Genomic DNA, 26,055 nt, shown 5'->3' with positions numbered 1-26,055 from the left:
TATTCTGCAACAGCAGCCAATGCATTCCCATCACAAAATCCATAAACAGAAAGCATATCCGCATAATTATTCACTATGTGAATGCACGAATTAAATATCTAGTGATCGTGTACTCAGTTGTGTTTTGCGTTTGCGTTCGGTGCTCAAATACTTAATTTCTCACCAACCGTTAGATTTCGAACATAAGTAGACTGTATCAGGTTAAATCGATGTAGGTTAACCCAAATTACTTTATCCGGAAGTATTTTACATTTCTGCATATCAGAGAGTTAGGAAGTACAATGCAGTGTCTAATTCGTTTGTGTTGTCTTGATCTAAATTTGTTGCTATGCCAAAAAGGGCATAACAAAATATTTTGGTTTTCGTAAGGGGGCACGACAGTATTGAGCTCACAGGTGAAATGTGAAATCACCTGCATTAAGCTAAAATGAAACTGAAAACCACTAGAAAATCTGTTATCGGCTAGATAGAAAATATTCCCGCTATGTTAAGGCTGCAATCCACCAGAACTGGCGGAAATTCCGCTGTTCTGGTAACATGTCCGTACCTTTGTTGCGCAAATTTTGTCTGAGTGTGTACACGGTACTTGCGCAAGATGAAATGGTAAATATAGTTAAGTACAGATGTGATGAAAAAAATATAATCCGTGGCGTGACATCCCGAAGCAAACACTCCGCATTTACGTGTTAATCCACAAGATATTATAAACCGGTTGTCGGCGCAATTGAGTCCCTTGATTTTTCTAGTTTCATGCAGCCTCCAAAACCTGCTGCGTGGTCAACAATAGAGGACGAGATTGTTTCAAGGAGTAAACGCAAGTAGCTCTTTTATATGCAGTTATTAGTGATATTCTGAAAATTTACACGTACACATTATACATACAGGGTGTATCAAAAGGTAAGACCGATCATTACGGGGGTAATAGAGGATCTGATTTGCTGCAGATATGTTAGTGTCATTTTTCCAAATTCGACCCAGTTTTCGAGTTGCACGATAATACACATTCCTTCGATTTTCATAATCTATAGACCCTTTGTCGTTTTATTTCGCTAATCATGCAGTGTTGTACCGAATTTGCTACATTTTTATAGCTTACATTCGGTCTTTCCAACTAATAGTGCTTAGCAGGGTTCGGATTTTCATGATCAAAATGTTTATTTTTATTTTATTGGGTTATTTTACGACGCTGTATCAACATCTAGCTTATTTAGCGTCTGAATGATATGAAGGTGATAATGCCGGTGAAATGAGTCCGGGGTCCAGCACCGAAAGTTACCCAGCATTTGCTCGTATTGGGTTGAGGGAAAACCCCGGAAAAAACCTCAACCAGGTAACTCGCCCCGACCGGGATTCGAACCCGGGCCACCTGGTTTCACAGAAAGACGCGCTGACCGTTACTCCACAGGTGTGGACCCTCAAAATGTTAAAATGACACTGATTATAATTATAACTTATCATTGGTTGTGTTTAAGAATATGTAGTGTAGCGCATGATTTACACTGCTTTGAAATGTAGAGTATTTTGCATGACACGTGGCATTTCGTGGCATCGTTTTCTGTGTAAATCGCCACTACAGATTTTGTTACTGTCAGTGACACAGCTCATCTGCCCTGGAAGGAATGCGGAGTTGGGGTAGTAGTTTCGCACTAGTAGTGGATGGAGAGAAAGTTAGAAATACAATGTAACATGCATTATAAAAACATTGATTTACCAATTCCGCGCCACGTTACTATGGAGTACACTACATATGAAAGTTATATTGCTACGTCTTAATTTTGAATATATATTTACACTAGCAATTCTATTAAGCAAACGTTTACCTTCGTCTTCCAAGTACAAATGAAGAGAGAGAATTTTTTTTTTTTTTTTTTTTTTTTTTTTTGGAGAAAATAGAAACGGGATTAAGCAGAGGGTATTCACACCAAAAGTACCGTTAGCCAGCCGCTTGCTCCAAAGTTAGCCTCACACCCCTCTAAACAACACCCCTAACTTCCCCAAGGTTCAGAGCAGATGAGCTGTGTCATCGACAGTACCTGCGTGAAGAGTACTACAGTATTATCTTCCTTTAGTTTACGTTCACTGCCAAAGAATTTAGTAAATAGATTTCGGAGTCAATGTTCACCGGACAAATTACCCCGTGATGTGCGACAAGAATGAGCTTGTTGTACCAAGGCAGATTCTTTACTTTATTTCTCAACGAACCCACTTTTTCTTTGAACCATCACCAAAAATGTGGAAAACCGGAGAAGAGACGAGAAAAATCAGAACAAGAATAATTCCGGAATATGTATTATATTTATTTCTCGTGTTAAATTTTACCGTACTGGTTAACTTGTTTCAGCCTGTTGTGAGTCATCTTCAGAACTGGTCGGTGCTGATCTTGGCGCCTTTTGTTTGTGTTTCCTGTGGAGATTTGTTTGTGTAGTGTAATGTGGAATCAAAGAGTGTGTGTTCTGAAATTGAGTTGTGTGTTGAGAATTTCATTTGGATGTGTTTTTGTGTGTCTGTATAGGCTATTTCGTATTGTTCTAGTGTGTTTAGATTCTGGCTTTTTGGTTGAATATGTAGAATTTCCATGTATGTGTTTATGTCTCTGTAGGTGCGATTAGCATTTGTGATGTGTTCTGCATATGTGGAAGAGTTTTGTAGTTTCGTTATGGCTGTGATATGTTATTTGTAACGTGTTTGAAATGATCTGCCTTTCTGTCTTATGTAGAAGTTGCTGCAGGTGTTGCATTTGAGTTTCTAGGGCCTGTGTGGTTCTATTTTTTTTCTTTGATACTTAAAGCTCCAAAAGTGCACGTGTTCATACAACTGTTGTATAGTTTATTATATTTTATTGCATTTTATGAACATTAATGACCACTCTTGAATATTGACCAAATTGCGTACTTTATTGTCAAAATAAATATTATTCAACGCCAGAAATATTAAGGACATTGCTAGAGAGTTTAAGGTGATATTTATTATTTACTTATTTAGTAATTTAATGATTTATTTATTTGTTTACTAATTTAGTAACTTACTTATTTAATAAATTAGTTCTTTAGTTTTTTTTTACAGTCTGCATGCTCCATTACTGTGGAGTAATACTACATGCATTGGTTTACCTTAAACTATGTTCATATAATTACTTTATATTGTTCTAAGAATTACATTATAGGCAATATAGATGGATGAATTTTGTACTTTTCTTTCATTGTAATTTGTCAAACTGTATATTGTTAGTAAATTTGATCAAGTTCTTCTGGTATTTGTGCACTAGTTTGTCTTTATTCACTGGCCAGTTTTCAGACTTTAGAACTGCCGCTTTCAGAATGTCTCTTTCTCTCTCAAGTAATTTACAATCAAATGATCTATCGTTTGTTCGTCATTGTTGCATGGACATAATGGGCTATCTATAATTTTATATTTATGTAGATAAGATTTTATATTTCCGTGTCCTGTTATTATAGTTATGAAGTTTGGGGTTATGTTAAGTTTCAATTTTAACCGATCGTTTATATTTGGGAAGAAAGATTTTGTGATTTGTCCTTTTGCTGAGTAGTCCCATTCGTTTTGCCACTTCACTAAACTGAGAGTGTGTATTTCACCTTTCACTGCACTTTTTGGTGTCTTGCTGTAGCTCTCTTGAATATCCTCGGAGCGTGCTGCCTCCTTCGCAAGTTGATCTGCTAATTCATTCCCCTCGTGTCCAGCGTGGGCCTTAATCCAGTTGAATTCTATTTTCCAGTTCTTCCTCTCTGCTTCCTTTACTTCTCTTCTGATTTCTTCTATAAGATGCGTATGATTTGTTTGACTTTCTAAGGGAGTCTAATGTTATCCTGCTGTCTGTAAATATTGAAATTGTTTGCTGTTGACTTTCCAGAGTCTATACATGTTGAATAGCTTTTAATATGGCTAGTTGTTCAGCCTGATTGTTGGAACATTTGCCATAGTTCTTTAGTTATTTACATATTTAGTTATTTACTTACTCAGTTATTAGTTACATATTTACTTAATTATTTACTTATTTCCTTACTTACTTCCTTACTTACTTACTTTTTCACTTAGTTCTCTACTTCTTTCTTTATTTGTTTACTTATCGTCTGTCTGTCCATCTAGCTGCTTATTTACTTAATCACTCACTCAATGCTAAAACTGAAGAGGAAGAGAAAAAGAAATTGGCTTGGCCACTGGCTAACAAGAAACTGTCAACTGAAGGATGCATTGGAAAGAATTGTGAACGGAAGGAAGTCTTGTAGCAGAAGAAGATATTAGATGATAGACATTAAGATACACGGATCATTTACGGAGACTAAGAGGAAGGCGGAAAATAAGAAAAATTGGAGAATGGTGCGTTTTGCAGTGAAAGACCTGCCTGCCCTTGGGCACAACACTATGTATGAATGAATGAACTAGACTTATTTTAACAACAGATTCTTCGATATCGAAAGTTTCCCAACCATTGAATAGCCCCATGTTATGACTCTCACAAGAAAATTAGATTACTTCTTTTGAAGATATCACAGGTCTACATAATTATAGTTTACTACTTAGAATGATATTTTAATCAACAATGTTATGTATGTTGCTTTAAAACAATAAATTTCATAAGATGAAAGACAGCACCACTCTAGACATGTGTTGATACAAATTAGCATATAATTCAACCGCTTCTGAAAAAGCGTGAGCGTAACGAATGACATTAAGTGTCACGGGTTGATTTACTCGGGCTGATAAGACGATAATGTCCGGAAATAGATGAACATATCGACCATAAACTACATGTATAAAACTACAGACTTAGTCCTTTTCAGGTTGTGGGTTGTGTATGAATACAAAAATGATAAAATTAGACCTTTATCTATGTGAGTTATGAGAGCGTTTCTTCAAATAACCAGTACCTATAAATTAGGGTAATGCCATAACAATTCTATAAAGGTCGCAAAGACTCTGGAAAATTTCCAGAACACGGTTACTACCAGTTATCCCCACCCCGAGTGGTGAGTTGGGTGAAGGAAAAGGAAGGGAAGGTTTTCTCTTTCGCTTTACTTTCCCTATTTTCTTTCCCCGTCTGTCTCCATTCACTGGCTTTCTGTACTTCACTCTTTTGTGTTAACAGTAGTCCTAATACAGAGACATCATTTTATTTTTACTTCAATTTTTATTGCATCTGAGTTTTTGAATATACTTCACTCCCACCCCTTCAACTAATGAAGTTCAACCGTTCTCCACACAGATCCAAGACAGTCTTACGATCATAATGAACAGTACGTTCCAAAAATATGTTCGCATTTTCCAGTGATGAAAGAGCTTTCAATATTGAATCATTTTCGCACAGGTACTGTCGTCCATTTGCCTACGTCGTATTCCGGCTTCCCCACCAGCTTTTATTCGCCAGCTAGTGGCAGAGCTGTCGTCTTAGCTCTTTTGTGAGAACATTAATTTCTGTTAGGAATTGGACGTATACGTAATATTATACAACTGTTTAAAATAACTTAAATAAAAGGGCCTCGTCAAGTAATTTACTGTCACGTGATGTCCTCCCTTTTTACGACCCTACGACATAACCAGTTGGATGGACAGTAGATAGTATGTCTGAATAATTTTATCTTTTCGGATCGGGCAGAAGTGAAGATTGAATTTACAGTACGTAAGGTCTCTTTTATAGAGTAGGTACAGAATTATTTCAACATGAGTTACTGATACGAAGTACGAACCTGGTAATTGGAATTACGTACAATAGTCTATAGTGCGATAATATGCACATCAGAACTGAAGCCTGTATCGAAATGAACGGCCACCATTTTAATAAATGTGTTTAAATATCCATATTAATTTATTTTTCAATTTAACTTCATTCTCTATATTGTACGCTAATGTACTGTAGACAGTATAATATACACTGCATAATGAATACCTCCACATGGACAGCTCAGTTCGTGAGTAAAAATACTCACTGTTAATACTATATTGTATTTTGATTAAACAAAAACCTGATGAAAGTGATCAAACTCAAAAGCGCGATATTTCCTAGTTCACGTAAATGGATGAACTACTTTTCTTCCCTCCTATACTAGTAAAGTGATTTGTTTGTATATTACGCCAGTATCATCGAGCTCCAGTCGTGGAATGGGGTAGCAAACGGCGTTGATCCAAAGGTATAGCCAGGTTAATATTAAAAATGTTAGTAAAAATAAAATGATGTCCCTGTACTTCGTAACTACATCCACGATGCTTTGAACAGACTGTAAGTATGCTGCACAAAGTACACTTAGAAGCAACACAAGTGCATATAATAGTAATTCTAGATAACCTACAATCAAGACGCTTAAGTGTCATAATAAGAATTTTTCTAAAGTAATTTGTAATCAAAATTTAATTATGGGAATTTGAACAAGAACTTCAGACTCGTCAAATTATGTATTTAGAAATAAATATGGATTTATCTTAATCATTACCAGCGGTGCTATCGGTACCTTACTCATAATCCTATTCCCTCAAATAGCCTCTATTCATTCGTAAAACGGTGACATATAGAGACCTAACACGCATTGACAAGACAGTTTTAGTAAAGGCGCAATCGTGATTCTCTGGCACACAATTTGAAATACTCCTATTCTAGACGACAAGGCTTCGGTTTTTAACAATTATATTACCGAACTGTAGGATAAGCATGCACTAATGAAATCGAAGTGTGTGAAAAGTCCAGAAGTTCCACGCGCACTATGACGACTGAACGTGACGCAGGTTACCTTAAGTACACAAGAACAAGATCTGAGGACAATCTGAGTACAAACAATTACGTAACAAAGTTACCCAAGAAATAAGAAATTCGGAACTACAACACATGTATGACTTTATTGGACCATCTTCAAATCCATCAGCGTTATGGCGAGACTTGAAAACAATGGACATAGGAAGGCAGAAGAACCAGGCAAACATTTCTATTTCACTTGACGCTCTTAATGACCATTTTACCACGATATAGTCATAACTAGGGCTATGAAACGGGAGCAGTTACAGCTAGTGATGGTACCGAGTATAGCTGTGGAAAGTGGAATGGGGTGAATTTCCCCTACAACTTGACGTAAGCAGTGATACAGTCTGTACGCTGTTTACGTCAAGTTGTATGGGAAATTCACCCCATTCCACCCTCCGCAGCTCTACTCGGCACCATCACTAGCTTTAACTTCTCCCTTTTCATAGCCCTACTCATAACCAATGGACCCCAAAAAAAAGAACAGTTAATGCATGAAATACTGCAAGCGATCTGTTAAACCAGCGAGAAATTTTTCTTCATATACGTAACAGACTTAGACGTAAAGAAAGCTATAAAACGGATAAGTATTAAAGCTGATGGTGTTGACTTTATCAGCATTCGATGAAAGAGTAATGGAACGGAGAAAAATTCTCTCCGGCGCCGGGATTTGAACCCAGGTTTTCAGCTCTACGTGCTGATGCTTTATCCATGGGTATCCGGTGTGGCTTAGTGGACAAAGCATCAGCACGTAGAGCTGAAAACCCGGGTTCAAATCCCGGCGCCGGAGAGAATTTTTCTCCGTTCCATTACTCTTTCATCGTATGATGATGCAGAATATCTGCATGGAAATATCATATGTACTTCGGTACATTAAAATAATATTTATCAGCATTGTTCTACTGCTTGGTATCATAGACGTAATATTGGCAACAGTGACACACATCTTTAATGCCTCGCTTATGACCTCGACATATACGACCCTACGGAAGAAAACTTATGTACCTCCCTTACCTAAAAATAATAGTTCTTCAAACTCAAACGATTACCGGCCTACAAGCATCTTGCCCAACCTGTCAAAAGCTTTGGAACGCATTGTTCACAAGCAATTGAAGTTCTTGAACGAACTGACATGGCACAAATACAACATTACTTAAAGTTACGGAAGACATACGGGGAGCCTCAAACAAACAAAATTGGACCATTTTGACACTTCTTAACTTCAGCTTGACTTATGTTCTGCACGGTGACATGCCGTTTCTTTGGGTTTGTCACATCGAATTTTGGGCAGAATATTGCCAAAAGTTAACATTTCCAGCCTTATAAGATTCAGGTACTTCAAGAACTGAAAACTTGTGCTTGTGGTTTGAATAACAAACTTACTTTTGTTGAACAGTTCTTCGCAAAAGTGAATGAAAATTAAAGTTTCCTAAAAAATCTTTTGATAACAGATGAGGAGCACTTTCATCTGAATGACTGCGTGAATAAACACAATTTTAGATATTGGTCTAGGCAGAATTCTAACCATTTACATCAACTTCCATTACACAGTGAAAAAGTGACGGTGTGGTGTGAAGTATTTACGAAAGGAAAAATTGGATCTTATTTTTTCAGGATGACAATGCTCACACCGTTACTGTGAATTCCGATCGACAAGTTAGCAACGTTCAGATCTTTTTGGCAATTGATCTGGAGAGGTTCGCAGAGAATGAATCAACTTCATTTCAGCAGGATTGACCGACGGTTCACACTCCAAGAAAATCGAACCCCGCTGTACGGGAATTGTAAGGTTTATTTAAACCATAACATTTGCAGCAATGACGATATTCTTTGGCCAGCGAGATCCCCATATCTTTGTTTCGTGTGATTTCTCTTATGCAGGTTTGTGAAAAGCTGTGTGTTTGCACGTCGTCCTAATGTCATTAAATAATTGAAGTGATTTGCTTCATCTCCGTTGAGATTTTGCAATAGGTTATGGGAATCTATGTTCCCGAATGTAGGTACGCTTATGTAGATTAGGTGGCAAACTATATAATCTTAAGAAATGACTTTGCCGTTAGATAAGTGATAAATGGCACAGTTCTATTACTTCAACAACCATGGTCTTATGACAGTCTGATGTACCGTATCTTAAGTTCTATTACACGGCTATTAAAAGTCCCGTTACCACGCGCCACCTTGAATTAAATTTAAACATACATTTGATAAATATTCTATTCTTTGCAGAAAATGTTAAACGCAGAGCAATTCTATAAGGAAAACCAAGTCACAAAAGAAAACGCCGAACAAAACGTATCTGAATTCATGCACTTAATGACATGGAAACCTGGCGATCGGATACTGGATCTGGGGTGTGGTCCAGGGACGAACGCTGCAGAGGTTCTTCTACCTCGTCTACCAGATGACTTCGAGATTCTGGTGGGAGCAGACATATCGCAGCCCATGCTGCAGATTGCTTCCAGCAAGTACAAGCATCCCAAACTCAAATTCTTACACCTGGATCTCAGCAAGAACATACCAGCTGATTCCCAATTCAGGACTCCAGGCTTCGACAAGATATTCGGCTTCTACATCCTGCATTGGATTCCTGACCAGAGGTTAGAGAAGACGATCTTTTTTCTCTCACAGCAAAAACATGTGTAGCATTTCACAGAACATTTCATGAATTTTGTGTAACGTAAAATAAAAAAAAAACACTCTGGCCTTTCTTAGAATATTATATTCACATACTTAATTCGGTTCCAATGCATTAATTGTATTGTCAATACCGCTACATTTCAAGATATTTATTCTACTACGAGAACTATTCATAAAGTAACTTCAGTTTATTGTTTACAAACCTGTGAATGACGTTATAGAAATGGGTTACAACACGTTTGAAAGTATACACTCTAGTTTATTTTTCCACATAGTTTCCAGTCACATTGAGACACTTGTCCTAGCGTTTGACGAGCTTTTAAATTCCGCAATCGTAGAATTCGGCCGCATGCGACTGAAGCCGACTTACGACGCTGGTTTTCAACTCTTCGTCATCGCCAAAGCGCTTCGAGCCAAGCCACGTCTTCATGTTCATGAAGAGATGGCAATCGCTAGGCGCCAAATCTGGGCTATAGAGAGGGTGATCCAATACTTCCCAGTTGAACTCTTGCAGTTTGGTCGAGTACGACGCGCTGTGTGCAGCCGGGCGTTGTCATGCAGAAAAATCACGCCAGAGCTCAACATGCCACGACGTTTGTTTTGAATGGCCCTTTTGAAGTTTGTTAGTGTGTTACAGTAACGCTCAGCGTTAATTGTGGCATTCCTCTCCAAGAACTAGGAAAATTCCTTTTCTGTCCCAGAAGACAGTTGCCATGAGTTTCTTCGTCGAAAGTGTTTCACGACACTTTGTGGGTTTTTTTTCGGGGAGTGAGTATGGCCCCACTACATTGATGGAAGATTTGTTTCTGCATTCACATACCGCACCCAAGTCTCATCTCCTGTCACAATCTGATCGAGAAAAGCATCACCTTCTCTTTCGTAACGCTCAAGAAAGGACAGTGCTGCTCCCATCCGCTGAGCCTTTTGTTCCTCAGAAAGGAGTTTAGGCACCCATCTGGCAGAAAGTTTCCGGTAGCTCAAATCTTCGGTAATCACTTTGTACAGAAGAGTGCGAATAATCTGTGGAAAATCCTCACTAAGCTCCGACATGGTAAACCTGCGGTTTGGTATAACCCTTTCATCAACCAAATGAATCAAATCTGCATTCACGATACTCGGTCGACCACTTCTCTCTTCATCATGGACACTGGTTCGCCCATTTTTGAACATACGGCACCATTGTCTTACACCACCTTCACTCATTACGTCTGACCCATAAACTTCACAAAGTTGGCGATGGATTTCACCAGCTTTACAGTTTTTGGCCACAAGAAATCTTATTACAGAACGTACCTCACACCTGGTGGGACTTGCGATTGCAGCACATATTTTGACAGCACGTGACTCAGAGAGAAACAAAGACACGACCTTGACTCTACCGCTGCTCGACGCGTAGTGCTTCAAGGTACACTCCACCGCAAGAGTGGCGCCACTGTCTCTGTTGTTACGCAAGCTATATGAATACGGAAGTTACTTTATGAATAGCCCTCGTATAAGAACTAATGTATAGTTAGGCCTACTAAAAGATTGGGATGTTGGAATATTCGAGTTCCCACATATAAGTCACTAAAAACGATCGGAGAACCCAGAGCACAGGTATACAAGACAACACATAATTTAGTTACGGTAATTAATTTGACTCCACTTGGTATTTCAAAGGCATGTTGGGTCCGATAAGTATAATGATAAAATTTCAAATATGTATGGATTTATTACCGTCAGAATTACTTATCAATAATCAACCATTTAAATTATTAGATTATGACATAAAATGGTACATAATAATGGACGAACGTTTTCGCCATGAATATGGCATCCTCAGGTCTCATAGAAGCAAAGACACATAATGAATACTTATGATTTCTAGTTTAAATACAGTCATTAAAAATGTTTGGAAAAAGTTAAAATGATAGGCAGTGTAAACATATGTAATTATGAACATACGTGTACCATAAAATTTAAAACCATACAAGGTATTATAATAACAAACAATGTGCTAGTGAGTAAATGTACAATGAGATAAAATATTGTAGTTTGACAATCTTCATACACCTTCAACTTCTTCATAGTTTCATACACAGCTCATTAAGCAGCACGAGCGAGCTATATACCATAGCATGTTCTACTATTTTGTGATTTATGACCACCTGCAATTGAAGATTGTCAAATTATTTTATCTCATTGTACAGTTGTCAAAAAAAAAAAGTGGTCGCACTCGTGAACAGCAAATATTTTCATAGTCCACTTCGGGTCGCGGCGATGTTACACGATGCATGTGCTTGTACAAGCAGTTCCGGAACTATGAAAGTGTTCCATGTCTGCGCCTCGTACACCAGCGGTAGAGTGCTTGTTTAATGATTCAAAGGTTGTGGGTTCGGGCCTTCTTCAAGTTTTCATTTTATTTTTTAATCGTTCTTTCGCGATGTAAATGATATTCAAATTATCATTTATATCCAGTTGTCGTTCTTTATGGATATCACGTTATTTATATTTTGTTATCGTTCTTTAGAGATATGAATAAAATTCAAGTATCATTTGTATTCTGTTATCGTTTTATAACGATATGAATAATAATAATTATTATTGTATCTCCAATGGGGGTTAGCCCTATTTTACATATGCATGTTAGGGCTATAGTTTTATACACAAAAAGATAAGCATAAAGAGAAATGGAAAAGAAAATTAAATTAGCTTACGCGATGTAAACAAAACATAAACAATCCGTAAATTAGGCATTGCGATTGCAAAACAAATATCAGTTATCAATTTGAAACATATAAAAACATTAACAACACACATACGTAACACTTCTATAACACAAATATGCAGCTTTCCGTACCATACATCATAAATTAATACACAATAGCCACACAAACACAATCAAACTATAATTACGACATTGCGACGACATCAAGTATCCCATAACTGACTCACATACATAACAAATCAAGCATCCGTTACAACACATACACTTCAACATAGTAACCACACTTTTAAAAATTACAAATTTGGCTCCAAGAAGAATAAATAGGACACTGTTACTAATTACTATTCTTCTACAATTTCTTAAATACATCTGTAATAAATCTGTGAAATTCCGATATGAATAATATTCACGTTTTTTATATTGTTATCGTTCTTTAGCGATATAAATAATATTCAAGTTATCATTTATATTCTGTTTTCCTTCATTAGCATTATAAAATAATATTCAAGTTATTTATATTGTTATTGTTCTTTCGCAATATAAATAATCTGTATTTTATGTAAGTAATTATTATAACACAAATAACCATCTTTCTTTGTAAAATAGGTTATTTTATTTAGATAATTAAATACGTATTATATAATATCTTATATTAATTAAACAAACCCATATTTATCATTTATATTCTGTTATCGATCTTTAGTGATACTGTATAAATAATATTCAAGTTATTTATATTGTAATCGTTCTTTAGCGATATAAATAACATAAATTTAATATTAGGTTTGGAAAAATCCAGTTGCATAATACTGCTATTAGTTTTTCTTTTTGTATTATTACATTATACTATCTTGAACCGCAATAAAATGAAAAGGAGTAACGAGGAATTGAACCTGAGACGTTGACATCTAAATTCCGACGTCCGTCCGCTGAGCTACGAGGGCAAAAGTGTGGAAACAGTTTCGGAAAAATTGGCCCAATCACACTCTAAGATTTTCTGATGATTTAGAAGCTAGTCCAGGATGCGGGGGGCAAAGGCTAATTGAGATTTCCCGGTCTCTGATCGGGTCAAACATCCTGATAGAATTAATATTTAACCCTTGCCGTGACTTTCGGTGAAGTCCGGAGGGCCCAATTAGTCAAATCCACTCTCCTCATCTCCACGCTTGGGCCCCCTTGGAATTTAATAAGATGCGAAAGAGATACTGGTGTGCGGAAAGCAACGGGATGTTACCGCATTTAGGCCTATCCCTCCCAAGAAAAACTGCAAACATGGACAAAGGAAGCTTTTAACAGAAGAAGAAGGATCTTCTGCGGACCTCTGGAAAAAGAACTAAGGAAGAGACTAGTGAAGTGCTTTGTGTGGAGTGTGGCATTGTATGGGGAAGGAACATGGACATTACGACGAAATGAAGAGAAACGAATTGAAGCATTTGAAATATGGATGTGGTGAAGAACGGTGCGTGTGGAGTGGACAGACAGAATAAGAAATAAAATTGTGTTTGAAAAAGTCAGTCCACACCTGTGGAGTAACGGTCAGCGCGTCTGGCCGCGAAACCAGGTGGCCCGGGTTCGATTCCCGGTCGGGGCAAGTTACCTGGTTGAGGTTTTTTCCGGGGTTTTCCCTCAACCCAATATGAGCAAATGCTGGGTAACTTTCGGTGCTGGACCCCGGACTCATTTCACCGGCATTATCACCTTATCACTAAATAACCAAAGATGTTGATAAAGCGTCGTAAAATAACCTACTACTACTACTACTACTACTACTACTACTACTAATAATAATAATAATAATAATAATAATAATAATAATAATGAAAAAGTGAGTGAAGAAAGAATGATGCTGAAACTGATCAGAAAGAGAAAAAGGAATTGGTTGGGTCTCTGCTTGAAAAGAATAATAGACATTAGGATATGTGGATCATATGCGGAGACTAAGAGGAAGGCAGAAAATAGGAAAGATTGGAGATTGCTGGGTTTGCAATGAAAGACCTGGCCATGGACAGAACACTTATGTATGTATGTTCAGAATGCCTGGAGTATCGTATCGAAGAACAGTCGCTATTTGCAAAGACTAGTCAATTCCATGCCCACTCGACTGCAAGATGATCGAGATGAGAGGAAGATAGACTAAATATTGAATTGTGGCTTTTTGTTTTGTTTTTTGAACGCTTAATTGTTTTAATGTTTTAAGGCCGACGCCAGTAAATTTGTTTTGTTTATGCCACGACAGATATTTTATTGAGAATAAAATCTTTTTTCTTTCCATTTGCAGCCACAATATCATAATGATAAAGTCATGGCATAATATATTAATGAACCTGATTTTAATTACTAAAATAATCGTAAAAGAGAAAGGAGCCATTATGTATAGTTTGTCTCTCTCAAAAACAGAACAAAAAAGAACATAAAAAGCATGAGGTTGTAGTCGAACGCAGAGCCTCATGAATAAGAGGCCTGAACGCTACCATTACGCTATCGAATAACACACAAAATGCTTCAATTATAACTGTAGATATCAGGCAACGTGGTCCAACAACATGTAACATCGCCTATCTCCGAAATGTAGCGAAGATACCCGAAGGGAATTTTGTTTCAGGAAAGCGGCCACTTTTTCTTTTGACAGCTGTACATTTAACCATTAGCACATTGTTTGTTATTTTAATACTTTGTATGGTTTTAAATTTTATGTTACACGTATCTTCATAATTACATATGTTTACACTGCCTATCATTTTAACTTTTTCCAAACATTTTTAATGACTGTATTTAAACTAGAAATCATAAGTATTCATTATGTGTCTTTGCTTCTATGAGACCTGAGGATGTTATATTCATGGCGAAAACGTTCATCGGTTATTATGTACCATTTTATGTCATAATCTAATAATTTAAATGGTTGACTATTGATAAGTAATTCTGGCGGTAATAAATCCATACATATTTGAAATTTTATCCACTTGGTATGTTCTTGCAACTAGTTTCGAAACTCACTTGAAAAACTGCGAGAAAATGTTAATTAGTTGTAAATAATAGATAATATTACAGAAATTTATTCTTAGTAAATGTGAAAGTAGTTTTTTATGAGTTTCCAAATGATACAGGTAAAAAGATGTCAATTTTTAAATAGGTTCTCTATTAAGTGTTATAACAAGGATATTGAATTTGTTTAATTGTCAAATTATACGCTGTTGAATCGTTAAACACTTGACGTTACTCAACCTTCTTAAATTTGGTTGATGAAAATGATCTTTGATTTCTGTTCAGGACTCCCTGTTTCTGCTCTGTTTTCAGGATAGCTATAACTAATATATACAACATGCTGCGACCTGGAGGAGAGGCTGTGCTTAGTGTCTTGACAAAATCTGACGTAGTAGCTGCAATTATTAATCAAAGCAAGAAAAATGAATGGCAGCCTTATGTAAAGGTAAGAACCGTTTTTAATAGTACGCCTATAACCATGCATCACTATAAAAGCTCAAGAAATCTTATGCCTGCTGCTCACGGGCAAATTTTTCGTTAAATTTATTGTTCACTAAATTTAATTCAGTTGAATTGCGTTACATTCCTGTTACTTTTGGTCAAATTTTGGTAGCTAAAACAAGTTTTGTTGAACGCTGAACACAACTTTTCTCTTTTTCGTCAAATATTCAATTAAACCAACCAAACAGCGAATTGGGTGTGCGGAAGCAGAGCTATCTGGTGTGCAGATTGTGAAGTTCAAAGAAATATTAAACATGGCCTACTCTATGTGGAACCAATGAGTAATTTACTTCTAGCTCGTTGGATGGATCAAAGAAGTTGTATTTTACTAGACAAGTGCTGGGCACCAAGGGCAAATTCTACTTTCTCACGGGGAGCCATATGACTTCTCTTCAACCACTTCCTTCCCCGTCGAAACCCGCGCAGCGTTGTTGTCGTTACGGATGAATATTAAACATCCCCGTTTAGAGTTTGGATTCGTTCCCGGTGCCCAGCCCTGTACTAGACGAATGGCAATCACAGATTTGAATTGAGAAAACAGTATAAAATATTGCTCATAGATGGTAGGGAAATAGTATCCTGCGATACAAGTGTGGTAAGTGAGATTTACAGAGACGAGGAAAAGCTTACAAAGAAGAGACGAGGTAGAGTCTTTTCAAATTCCATGTTTCTGTAATACACTTAACACACATGTATTATTGCACACTATTTTTTGGCCGATCTGAATAAAAAAATTAAACTATTATTAATCATTAGCCGTACCCGTGCGCTCCGCTGCACCCGTTAGAAATAAATATAAAGTAATTACATAATTAAAATAGGACATTTGATCCAGGGAAGATTCGTGTTTGATAGAAGGATAAATCGTTTAATATGTTACTTAATTTAAATTGTATTTAAATAATTAAAATGCGATCATTTTGGTCCAGAGACCACTCATTTGGTGCAATGACAATTCCTTTAATATGTTTCTTAATTTTTATTACATGCATCCATACTTTAATGAAGACTGACATATCATTTAGATTTAATGTGTATATTTACTTGCTATATGTTTCCATTGAATTATGATAACTTAATTTTAACTCTTGTTTTCTACGTATTCAGTAAATGGCGCTTGGGCCACTATGGTTCTGAACCCTTCAAATAACTTAAATAACTTAAATTATATTATATTATATTATATTATATTATATTATATAAAAAATGTGTTGATAACGGATGTACACCGATAAGTAAGTTTTTAATATGTTATGGGGCTCTTGAATCTCAGGAGGAACAAATTTTATTTTACAACAGCGCAACATAATCTGCTTGGCTCATTACCCAATTTTTTTGCATTGCATTTAATGCATATGTATTTTATGTATTTTAACACGATTCAATTGAGCATAGTTAAAATTTGGATTATAAAATAATGGAATGCTAAGCTAACATATTATTACTGCATACTAAATCAATACACTCTTGTGGTTCGTTAATTCTCTGAGATAAACATTATTTTAAGAAATACAGGAAACGAATACACAGAATAGCCTATCAAGTTGTTTGTGCATAAGAAGCTATTTTAATCTTACCTGTCACTCCGAAGTTACTGTAATAACATTATAGCATTATGTCCATATAGATAAACTACACTTTCCAATGGTGAAATAATAATTAATTATACAAATCGGTTAATTTAGCTTCCGATATTACTTCATACAAACACAGAAACATTCTCTGTAGGCTATGATTCATAGCTTTCGATTGTTGTTGACCAAGGCCCCTTATAGACGAATTCATTTGTTTATTTCATTACACCGCCTTAGATGGCAGTTATTTTAATTTTGAAACTCATTTATCTCATTAAATATCAGTCCTATCAAAATTTGTCAAAGAATAAAACTTATCGGAAATGATTTTTAAAGAAATTTTTGTTATGTAACATTTTTCACAAAAATCAATAATAAGCGAGATATTTCGATTTATTTAATTCAGACCCCTTATAAATAATGTATTTTGAATGTCATATAGCCTAAAATCTAAGTTACAACGAACTTAATTTATATTCCAATTTTCATCGAAATCGGTTCAGCCATTATCGCGTGAAAAGGTAACAAACATACAGACAGACAGACAGACATACAATCAAAAATTTAAAAAAAGCGATTTTCGGTTTCAGAGTGGTTAATTATATATGTTAGGACCAATTATTTTTGGAAGATCGAAAATTACCAGAAAAATTTCGGCTACAGATTTATTATTAGTATAGATTTTCATGTATATATAGTTTCTTTTTGTATGTGTGATCGCCATTTTTTTATTTTTCGTATTTGTCAATAGGTGTTATTCATTTGTTATTTACTTACCGTACATGTGTTTTAAGTTTAACTTACAAGGCCTATCAAGAACGTCGGTAATGTTAAAAAACACAATCGGTCAAAAACCGACTCTAGTGTCATAATTAATTGCATACCCATACATGGAAATAGTGTTTTTCAGAGAAATTTGATGAAAAATTTGACCGTGAGCAAGGAACCTATTTCATAAAATAGGTATGAAAACTTTTAACAAAAAATTTGACCGTGAGGAACCTATTTCATAAAATAGGTATCAAAACTTTTAACAAAAAAATTTACCGTGAGCAACAAGCATTAGAAATGCAATAACATTTAATTAAGGCAGAAATACAAAATCCATCCGCAAAAAATACTGAAACCTCTACCTTCAAAGAACTCTAACAACTACGAGAACCTGTAAATAAGAAAGATTAAAAAATTGTTTGTTCAGATGATACAAAATTCCTCAATATACTAATTTACTTACTTAGACAGTTTCCAATACGAACATGAACATTGTTTTTTTATTCCTATGCGTACAAAGGCTATTTCTGAAAAGTAACTTCCGTTACATCATTAAAAAACACCCATACAGTTACAGACTTTTTAATATATGGCCTACAACTTCAAACTACAACATTCAAATATTTCTCAATACAGTCTCCACCCAAGTCGAGATATCTGTCTTAGTGTTTCACAACTTTTACGATACTCTCGTCATAGAAGACTGTCGCCTCTGATTTGAGTTATGTCTGAAAGCTCAATGGCCCACCTTAACTGCTTTAATGTCTGACAATACACCTCTGCATTGACTGTGATGTCTCGTTCCATGAAATCCACCAGCAGTATTCCTTTTCTGTTCCAAAAGATAGCAGCAATGAATTTATTGCAAGAGGAAGTTCCGTGTAGCTACTTTGGTTTTATTGATGAGAATTACGACTCCATTCCATTCACTGATGTTTACCTCTACATACTCTCCACAAGATGCCGATAAATTTCAATTCCTTTAGAGTCTTTGCAAGAAGAAATCTTCTTACTGACCTATCTCACAGCTAGCGGAATTTTCAATCGCAACACTCTCTTTGAACGGTCGCTTTAAAGCAGTGGTCGGAAAAGATGACGTCATATTAAATGCAACCTGTAATACACAGCAAATGGGAAGATAGGAGGGAAGGATACCCAGATTGCTCAATGTTGAATAAACAAGTGATGGCTAATGGGAGAACATGCATTATCCTTCCGCCATGCTTGTGTATTAAGACGTTTACTCGCGAGTTGCGAAACGCAGATCTCTGCTGTAAAGCAACTAAAGGCGGCATTATCTTGAATCGACCGAATCTTGCTGCGTACTGAGTCACACTACATTCCTACGGATAAAACGGCGTCGTTACCGACAAAATTTAGTGTACCACATGAAAACGGAAGTTAGTTTACGGTCAGCCCTCATACAATTATTGAGAAGCATGGGTAAAGGGTTCGGCTTACATTTCGTCATAAAGACAGATCACAATTGAAGGAACACAGGTAAGGAACTTTTCTTGAGGTTTGGAACAGACAAAAACCAAACTTACAGACTTCACCATTCTATGGGCGTAATAATAACCACTATCAGTTGCGTAGTTTATATGTGGTGAATTACTTAAATATTTCACGAACTTACGAATAACAGTGTACGAGTATATTCAGTTGGATCTTAATACTACTTAATTTGTGGCTGGTTATATTTATTCAGAAAACGGTTTTGACTGTTTCAGGACGTTGAGAAGTCTATAGCACCTTATCAGCATTCAAAAGAACCTGTTGAAGAGTTGAGAAGCCTCTACAAAAGTGCGGGGTTCGAGATTGTAGACATTAAATGGAGAGAACTTTCATTCGATTTCAAGCTCACTAGCAAAATGAAAGGTGAATGTTACAGTCATTCATAGTTTTCTGTCCAAAAGCGGGTATTTCACTGCAAACCCAGCATCCACATACCTCAATGTTGTCTATGATCTGATATCTTCTTCTGCTCCGAACATTCCTCCCTTTCAATTTTCCTTCCAGTGGTCCTTCAGTGGACAGTTTCTTCTTAACCAGTGATCCCAACACTTTCTTTTCTCCTCTTAATTATTAGTTTTAGCATAATTCTTTCTTCATCCAATCTTTCTAGTATAGCTCCATCTCTCATTTTTACTGTCCATTTCTATTTCACACGCTCCATTCTTCTCCATAATCACATTTCAAAAGCTTCCAGTCGTTACTCTTCGCTTCGTCATAATGTCCATGTTTCTATCCCATACAATGCTACACTCCACATAAAGTACTCCACCAGTCTCTTCCTTAGTTATTTTTCTAGTAATCCGCAGAAGGCCCTCCTTTTTGTATTAAAATCTTCCCTTGTCTTTGCTATCCTCATTTTGACTTCCTATCAACAGTAGTACTTAACACTCGAAGTAATTTGAAGTTGTCCACAAAAAATAATTATAATACATTCTACAGCAGACCCGGGAGTAAATAACTCGGTTGGTCACTGCAGATCAACCCTTAACTCCTCACTCCATCTTCCCCGGCTGAGACAGTAACGTTTTGGTGCGGTACGAGCAGGCAGGAAGTTCAGTGACGGGTTGTATCAGGAGGGCATCATAGCTTTTACGAACATTCGACTCTCGCTGGTCGCCTAAAATCCACCACTGATGCACAAAGCCTTATTGAGCGTTTTTTAGAAGGCGGTGTAAGCAAAACGGGAATGGGCGATGGTTTCTCCGTCCCTTTCACTTCCTCTCTTATGCCTAGGGCTATTGTAGTAAACGCACTTATTATTTACACAAAACACTTCGTCTGCATATTAAATGTTATGTTTTAATTAACGACGCTCGCAACTGCAGAGGTTATATCAGCGTCGCCGGATGTGCCGGAATTTTGTCCCGCAGGAGTTCTTTTACATGCCAGTAAATCTACTGACATGAGCCTGTCGCATTTAAGCACACTTAAATGCCATCGACCTGGCCCGGGATCGAACCCGCAACCTTGGGCACAGAAGGCCAGCGCTATACCAACTTGCCAACCAGGTCGACGTCTGCATATTTATTACTATAGAGAATAAATAAATTATGTTTTATTTAACGACCCTCGCAACTCTCGGGAACAGAAGGCCAGCACTATACCGACTGCGCCACCCAGGCCGACAGTAAAACGAATATTTAGCGTTTAGAAGGAAAGAAAAATGTGTATAATATTCTATAAAACAGTTTACACTACAAATCCAGATGGCACTGCCAGAAGTGGTATAGACGTGTTCATTGGCCCGTACCAATAGGTCAACTCTAACCCGACTAATGTCGTTCGAGTTCTGAAAAGAGTAGGCCTAGGCAATGGGGACGTGCCGATTGGCCTCTGGCGACTTTAGTCGAGATTCAGCACTCGAACAAGATCGATCGGACAAATGACGTCATTACACCTAATCCAGTTATAGTTATACCGCGATTGGTCTGTTTTCTGAGATTGTCGACTGAGTAAAAGAATCGTAATAAAAGGCATGGTGCGCTAATGAAAACTGCACACAGTTTGGTATTGGAAAGACAAGATGAAATAAAACTAAAGAATTTAATTTGTCAACAGCAGCATAACAGCTAGACATTCATGGGATGGAATGGCTCTTTTGAATGAAGTGTCACTCTTGCTGAATTTCGACTCTGTCAAATTGAGAACAATCTCACAATTACTACTCGACGCTATATATTTCTTCGTATATACTTGGTTTTCGATTATCACTGTGATTAAAAGCAAGCAGGCCTACCATGCGGAAATAAACATGGAACAGGAAATGAGGATCACTGTGTATAGTTTGACTCCAAGATTTGAGAAGATGTGCAGTAAACAATATGCTCGCCCGTTCAACTAATTATAGGCCATGCGTTATCTCGTGAAACTTGCGCGTCAGTGGAAGATAAAAGTGGACTGAGAAGCTCTCGTCCTTCGCTACACATCTACTAAAGCGCTTTCAGAATAAGAAGGCATATAAGGCGGAGCTAGTTCAGGCCGGTCTATCTCGACTAGCCAGTGACAATGAAGCGGTGTTGCCTAGTTAAATCGTCGCAAAGTCTCGCTGAAGCGTCGCGTATTAGTTTCTTTCTTGCGCGCACAATACTTATGGCTAGGAATGAATTTTAAGCAATGGCATTCGATAGAGCTCCGAATTCTGAATCCAACAGTACAAGAATGGCAACTGTATGTCAACTGGTTCGCGTGTTATCGCTTTAAGACTAAACAGAGATATCCAACCTACAGCATAGAACATATTTTGCTCTGAATTCAGTCTCTGTAAACGAAGATAGATTCTGTTTATTTTCAAATTGAGATGTCGACTGTTTTGTCTTGTGTGATGTGTAACTTACCGTAACAATGTCTCTTGAAGGGATTGCAATTAGCTCTGGTGTTTCATCTGTTATACGCAAAGGGATAGTCCAACACTCACAAGCGAGGAGTATGGTATTTTTGTATATTATTTTTAAAGAACTAACTTATGATTCAGTGCGTGTCAGTTTTTCACGAACAAAGAATCTGACTGCAGAGGTGTGTGGTTTAGAAGTGCATACGTTATCTCATATTCTCGGACAGGACAAAGAGACAATTAAAATAGGCGGTATACTTGAATTTACCTCTCCTGGAAAATAACGCAAAACAAACGTGTTAATTATTTGTACAATTTTCAGAACCGTGTATTACTTCATCGTACGATATTTTAAATACATTAGTAGTATGTGTTAGCAGTGTCATTATAATAGAACGTGGAAAGAAGAAGAAAGCTGAGAATAGTCATAGGTACGATTTTCACTTTTCATTGAAATATTATACATGGTATAAGACGAAATATTGCATAAACATATGAGATATTTGGATGATATTGTAAACATAAACACTCCTGCCTCTTTTTCATGAATTATACGAAGAGCATTAACAACATTCTTCCTTAAGAGCATTAGAAACTTAATAAAATGAAGCACATTAACTACATTTCACTTTTAAAATAACTACCTTCACTCGTAGATTTATATTGCCACAGGCCAGAGTGATAGAACATGGAATCCTGGACTTCTAGGTAGGTATAAGCTTGAGGATTAAATTAAATTAGATAGGCTTGATTAAATAATGTAAAAGAAAGTAATCTTCAGTTTCAATATGAGTACTGAATTAGGCTACATATGAACAGATATGCTTATATTCTTATAGCCGGATTCTTAGCCAGAATATGGAACACTGGACCTCTATATATGTAAAAATTATATGATAAAATAAAATTAGATAGACTTAGTTTAGCAGAGAAAAATAAAACAATCTACAATTCCAGTATGAGTACTGAATTATATATGAACACACAATATGATTAAGTTGCATTATAGCCAGATTCGTAACCAGAATGTAGAACCCTGGACCCCTAGGTATGTATAAGCTAGAGAATTAAATTAAATTATGTAGGCTTCATTTAACGGAGGAAAAATAAAAGACTTTCCAACTTCAATGCTAAATTACGTATCTACAGATATGTTTTCGTTTTGTTATCGCTAGATTCTTAGGCTGCCCCTACAAACAAACTGTACCTTAACTTTCCTCTGGAGAAATAAACAATAATAAATTCAGCTTTGCTGTACAAGGAAGTCTCAGACTCTGAGTAAGAATTAAAACATTCTTTCTCAGACATTAGCAAAGTAAATTTCTACTATCTGTCACTTTATTTCGCAAGTCAGTGACTCCAAGAGCTACTGATCTATGAAACGAAGAAGTAATAAAAATTGAGATGACATTTACTTCAGTGAGAGTAATTATATTTAAACATTACACACAATGAAGAAACAGGTCTCGACCCGCTCGCTCAGCGAGAGGGCTGCAACTGATATGTTCTGTCCTTATCTGTTGTCTCTGTCTTCCACGTCTCGTGCACCGTGCACTGTGTGACAACGTCGGACTGTTGCTAGCACTCAATTGGCTTAGGCCATATGCCTTCTTATTCTGAAACCGCTATAGCGCACTTACCCTCACCACAAGGTTCTTACTGTAAGCCCTGATCACATATAAACTACGGCGCATTTATGTATTTAGTTTCACGAGATAACTAAGACATACTTCTTTAAAACTGTTTACATTAAATGTTTGTGAATTTAAAGCATGTGCTTAATTTCACTCACCAACGTAACCATATCAACTGCGCACTACGACTGTTAGGTAGGTCTATGTTCTGACTTCGGGCGTCGCGGGAAAAGCCTGATACACATAGACGCTGTGAACCGAAAAAGTTTCGGAACCACTAGAGTAATGAAGTTATATTAAATAAAAAGTACAATATTTTTAACTTCCTGGTTCCTTTTAACTCTGTCATTTTGGTATTAAATAGGTAGGTACTGCACAAAATGAACATCTTTGTGACTGCAATTCTATCTATTAATTTTACACTCTTGTAAATATATTCACTCTCTGTGTTTCTACATTACGTTATTAGTTGATTACCATCATACACTTCACTAATTTGTCCAGAACTGACATAATTATGGAATTACTTTGCCGTTCTTCACGTGAACTAGTGTTACAATTATTATTTAGAAATGTTTCTTTCCTTTCAGATTTCACGACTGGAGTCAACCCCTTTCATCCCAAGATACCAAAAGAGCTGCAGGACATTTACATGACCGACTTTCTGATGGAAGTAACGAAAGTGAAATTCAAAAGAGAATTCATCGATAACGATAACATCACTGAAATGAAGTACGAACAAACAGTTGCTCTGCTCAGGAAAACATGAAGTTGAACCAACAATACTGTTGCTTCTGTGTTAGTGAAGTCAGTTTTGCTTGCCTCCTATGGACTGGTGTTGGTATTTGCTATTTTTGTTTACGATATGTAAACTTGAGCAGTAAATAAGAAAATGGGTTTCATTTATAACTTTAGAAATAATTTTTCTAGTTTGGAAAATGCACATAGGTAATCAAATTTAGCATTCTAGTAGAATAAAGGTCCCGCGCCGTGGCGTCGTGGTCTAAGGCATCCTGCCTGGGACTCGCGTTACGGAATGCGCGCTGGTTTGAGTCCTCATGGGGGAAGAAATTTTCTCATGAAATTTCGGCCAGTGTATGGGACCGGTGCCCACCCAGCATCGTGATGCACCTGGGGATCTACGATAGGTAGCGAAATCCGGTTGCGAATGCCAGCTATAACGGCTGGGGGGATCATCGTGCTAACCACACGATACCTACATTCTGGTTGAATGATCGTTCACCTCAGCTTCGGCATGTGGGTGTGAGACCAGCAGCCGTCTGGTCGGTCTAGGCCCTTTACGGGCTGTAGCGCCACGGATTATTATTATTATTATTATTATTATTATTATTATTATTATTATTATTATTGGTGAAATAAACAATATTATATTTTGGGAAAGCTGTATGAACAAATTATAGATAAGAATTAACATTAACTTATTTATGTTGTTTATTACAGTGGTTGATAATGGCTTAGTGCAGGAGTTCTCAAACTGTGGTACGCGTATCCTCAGAGATATGTGGAGATTTGGTAGTTGGTACGTCTTGGATTTTTGTTGAACCCAGTTAAAACTGAAATTGTGATTTTTACTCTGAAGAAGGCCGATCATGAACAAAGTCAGTCTAATATGTTAGGAATTATTGTTGATTCCAAGTTGACATTGGAAAGTCATATTGATCATATTTCTACTACTTTCAAGAACTTTGTTTCTCCTTAAGAGATTAAACACTGTTGTATCTGAAAACTATATTCGTGATTCTTATTTTGCTTACTTTCAAAGTATTCTTACCTATGGAATATTGCTATGGGGCAACAGTGCTTAAATAGAGTCCTATTGCTTCAATAGAGAGCCATAAGAATTACTATATCAAATGCTACTTTTAATGAACACTGTAAACCATTATTTATGAAAAACAAAATCATGACTATAACAAATTTATATATTCTAGAGTTAATTTTGTATGTTAAGGACAATCTTCCAACTTTAACATTAAGAAATGATATGCATTCCTATGACACAAGAGAAGGAAATGATTTTAGTAGGTTATTTTACGACGCTTTATCAACAGCTTAGGTTATTCAGAGTCTGAATGAGATGAAGGTGATAATGCCGGTGAAATGAGTCCGGGGTCCAGCACCGAAAGTTAGCCAGCATT

General features: G+C 36.6%; 1 protein-coding gene across 3 annotated transcripts; it reads left to right on the top strand.

Annotated features, from left to right (window-relative positions):
* The first annotated feature begins 665 nt into the window (after positions 1 to 665).
* Positions 666 to 25,646, top strand: LOC138694875 (juvenile hormone acid O-methyltransferase-like). Of its 3 annotated transcripts, none has more exons than XM_069819026.1 (5): positions 666 to 814; positions 8,969 to 9,339; positions 15,384 to 15,516; positions 19,648 to 19,795; positions 24,487 to 25,646. In XM_069819026.1, exons 2-5 carry the CDS (start codon positions 8,972 to 8,974, stop codon positions 24,663 to 24,665), a joined length of 828 nt encoding a protein of 275 aa, XP_069675127.1. In that variant the 5' UTR covers positions 666 to 814; positions 8,969 to 8,971; the 3' UTR covers positions 24,666 to 25,646. The 3 variants fall into 3 exon arrangements, with proteins under 3 accessions (XP_069675127.1, XP_069675128.1, XP_069675126.1); XM_069819027.1 differs by having other exon boundaries at positions 747 to 897; XM_069819025.1 differs by lacking the exon at positions 666 to 814 and adding an exon at positions 8,365 to 8,623.
* The last annotated feature ends 409 nt before the right edge of the window (positions 25,647 to 26,055 follow it).

This window comes from Periplaneta americana, chromosome 2, assembly GCF_040183065.1.
Source record: "Periplaneta americana isolate PAMFEO1 chromosome 2, P.americana_PAMFEO1_priV1, whole genome shotgun sequence".
Lineage (NCBI taxonomy): Eukaryota > Metazoa > Arthropoda > Insecta > Blattodea > Blattidae > Periplaneta > Periplaneta americana.
This window is presented reverse-complemented; position numbering and strand designations above follow the sequence as displayed.

Coding starts and splice junctions, on each gene's coding strand:
- LOC138694875 (XM_069819025.1), top strand. Junction 9,340..15,383: donor CATTGGATTCCTGACCAGAG/GTTAGAGAAGAC, acceptor CTCTGTTTTCAG/GATAGCTATAACTAATATAT. Junction 19,796..24,486: donor GCTCACTAGCAAAATGAAAG/GTGAATGTTACA, acceptor CTTTCCTTTCAG/ATTTCACGACTGGAGTCAAC.